Here is a 2,390-nt window from a genome sequence, read left to right as displayed (position 1 = left end):
GGTCCCCAGACCAGGACTTGGATACACAGACCCCCCCCCACCACAGCATAGGGGGGTCCCTGCAGACCCCCCCCCAAAATACAGGATGTCCCCAAGCCCTTCAGCCCCCTCCCTCAAGGTGTCCTGCAGCTCCCCCATATTGCAGAGGCTCCCCAAGCCCTGCAGCCCCCCTCCATGGTGCAGAATGTCCCCAAGCCCTGCAGTTGGGGGGACAGGGTGTCCCTGCAGCCCCCCCGGGGCCGCCCCCAGCGCTCGCCCTGCGCCCCATAGGACTCGGCTTCGCCTCCGCTCGGAGCCGCCGCCATGGGCAACATCTTCGGGAACCTGTTGAAGAGCCTCATTGGGAAGAAGGAGATGCGGATCCTCATGGTGGGGCTGGACGCCGCCGGCAAGACCACCATCCTCTACAAGCTCAAGCTGGGCGAGATCGTCACCACTATCCCCACCATAGGTGTGCGGGCACTCGGACGCCTGGGCCCTCTGCCCGCCTTAGGGCTTTTTCGCTCCTCCCTGCCTCGGTTTCCCACCTGGAAGGGTGGCAGGAGCTGGGATGGATGGGTGCCAGGGCAGGACAGAGGTGTCTGGATGGGATGGGGATGCCAGGGTGGCCGTGTGTGCCTTAGTTTCCCCCTGCCTCGTTGCCCGCAGGCTTCAACGTGGAGACAGTGGAGTACAAGAACATCAGCTTCACCGTGTGGGACGTGGGCGGGCAGGACAAGATCCGGCCCCTCTGGCGGCATTACTTCCAAAACACCCAGGGTAGGTGCCCGTGTGCCAGGCTGGGGGGCCGGCTGTGCCCCCCAGCCCCTCGGGGGCACCCCGCTGCGGTCCCCGTGCTGTCCCCAGCGCCGTGGCCGTGTCCCCCCGCCCAGGGCTGATCTTCGTGGTGGACAGCAACGACCGGGAGCGGGTGAACGAGGCGCGCGAGGAGCTCATGCGGATGCTGGCGGAGGACGAGCTGCGGGACGCCGTGCTGCTCGTCTTCGCCAACAAGCAGGTGGGGGCCGGGGGGACACGGCCGGGCCCATCCCTGTGGCATCGGGGCTGGCATTACACAGACCCCTCGCCATGGTGGGACCATACCCATCTCCGTGGCATTGGGACCGTGCACATCCTCGTGGCACCAGGACCATGCCCATCCTCGTGGCGCCACTGCTGGCATTACACAGACCCCCATGGTGGGACCGTGCCCATCCCTGTGGCATTGGGACCGTGCCCATCCTCGTGATGCCAGGGCTGGCATTACACAGAACCCCCCCCATGGTGGGACCGTGCCCATCCCCGTGGCATTGGGACTGTGCCCATCCTCATGGTGTTCAGGCTGACATTACACAGACCCCACCATGGTGGGGCCATGCCAATGCTGTGGTGTCAGGACTGTGCCCATCCCCATGGCACTAGGGCTGGCATTACACAGCCCCCCATGGTGGCACCATGCCCATCCCTGTGGCGTAAGGACCGTGCCCATCCTCGTGGCACCAGGGCTGGCATTACGCAGCCCCCCATGGTGGCACTGTGCCCATCCCCATGGTGTCGAGGCTGGGGTTTTGCAGACCTTATGGTAAGGCCGTGCCCATCCCCGTGGTGTTGGGGCTAGGGTTTTCTAGCCCCAGGCTGGCATGAGGGCTGTGCCCATCCCCGTGGTACTGAGGTTGAGGTTCAGCAGTTGGCACGGTGTCCCTGTCCCCGCAGCGTCAAGGTTGGGGTTAGCAGCCCCCATGTCGAGGCGGTGCCCGTCCCCGTGGCAATGGCCTCGTTGCCATCCCTGTGGCATCGGGGCTGGCATTCGGCAGCCTGTGCGGCCCTGCCAGGGATTTGGCAGCCGCGCTGGAATCCGCTCCGTGCCCATCTCCGTGGCGTCGGGCCGCGCTCCTTCCCGTGCCGCCGAGGCTTGGCTGTCACAGCCCCAGAGCCGTGCCCGCGGCGTCGGGGCCGTGCCCGCGGCGCTGCCCTCCAGGCTCCCTCTGCCCTAGGACCTGCCCAACGCCATGAACGCGGCGGAGATCACGGACAAGCTGGGGCTGCACTCCCTGCGCCACCGCAACTGGTACATCCAGGCCACGTGCGCCACGAGCGGCGACGGCCTCTACGAGGGCCTCGACTGGCTCGCCAACCAGCTCAAGAACAAGAAGTGAGCGGCGACGGCCGCCCCCCCGCGCCCGGCCGCCCCCCCTGCCCGGTTCTGCCCCTCCTCCGGTTTTTTTTGGGGTTTTTTTTTCTCGCTTTTTTGGGGTGCCGGCGGCCTCGGGGCTTCGCCTCTTCCTTCAGGGGCCCCCCTGGATCTCGTGTGTGCGTGCGTGGAAATATAGCTCTATATAAAAGTATATGGGGGCTGGGGGCAGAGCCCCCCCCGGGGGGGGTTCCTGGCCCTGGACACCCCCCCTCCCCCC

General features: G+C 66.7%; 1 protein-coding gene across 1 annotated transcript; it reads left to right on the top strand.

Moving 5' to 3' along the window:
* Window positions 1–264: 264 nt before the first annotated feature.
* On the top strand, window positions 265–2,288 carry ARF3 (ADP ribosylation factor 3). Its single transcript, XM_026042788.1, has 4 exons — window positions 265–451; window positions 649–759; window positions 873–997; window positions 1,974–2,288. Exons 1-4 carry the CDS (start codon window positions 304–306, stop codon window positions 2,133–2,135), a joined length of 546 nt encoding a protein of 181 aa, XP_025898573.1. The 5' UTR covers window positions 265–303; the 3' UTR covers window positions 2,136–2,288.
* The last annotated feature ends 102 nt before the right edge of the window (window positions 2,289–2,390 follow it).

This window comes from Nothoprocta perdicaria, unplaced genomic scaffold (genome assembly GCF_003342845.1).
Source record: "Nothoprocta perdicaria isolate Ctin4 unplaced genomic scaffold, notPer1 scaffold_314, whole genome shotgun sequence".
Taxonomy (NCBI): domain Eukaryota; kingdom Metazoa; phylum Chordata; class Aves; order Tinamiformes; family Tinamidae; genus Nothoprocta; species Nothoprocta perdicaria.
Note: the sequence above shows the minus strand (reverse complement) of the source record. Positions and strands in the feature narration are given on the sequence as shown.

Coding starts and splice junctions, on each gene's coding strand:
- ARF3 (XM_026042788.1), top strand. CDS start 304: ATGGGCAACATCTTCGGGAACCTGTTGAAGAGCCTCATTGGGAAGAAG. Junction 452..648: donor CACCACTATCCCCACCATAG/GTGTGCGGGCAC, acceptor CGTTGCCCGCAG/GCTTCAACGTGGAGACAGTG. Junction 760..872: donor TTACTTCCAAAACACCCAGG/GTAGGTGCCCGT, acceptor CCCCCCGCCCAG/GGCTGATCTTCGTGGTGGAC.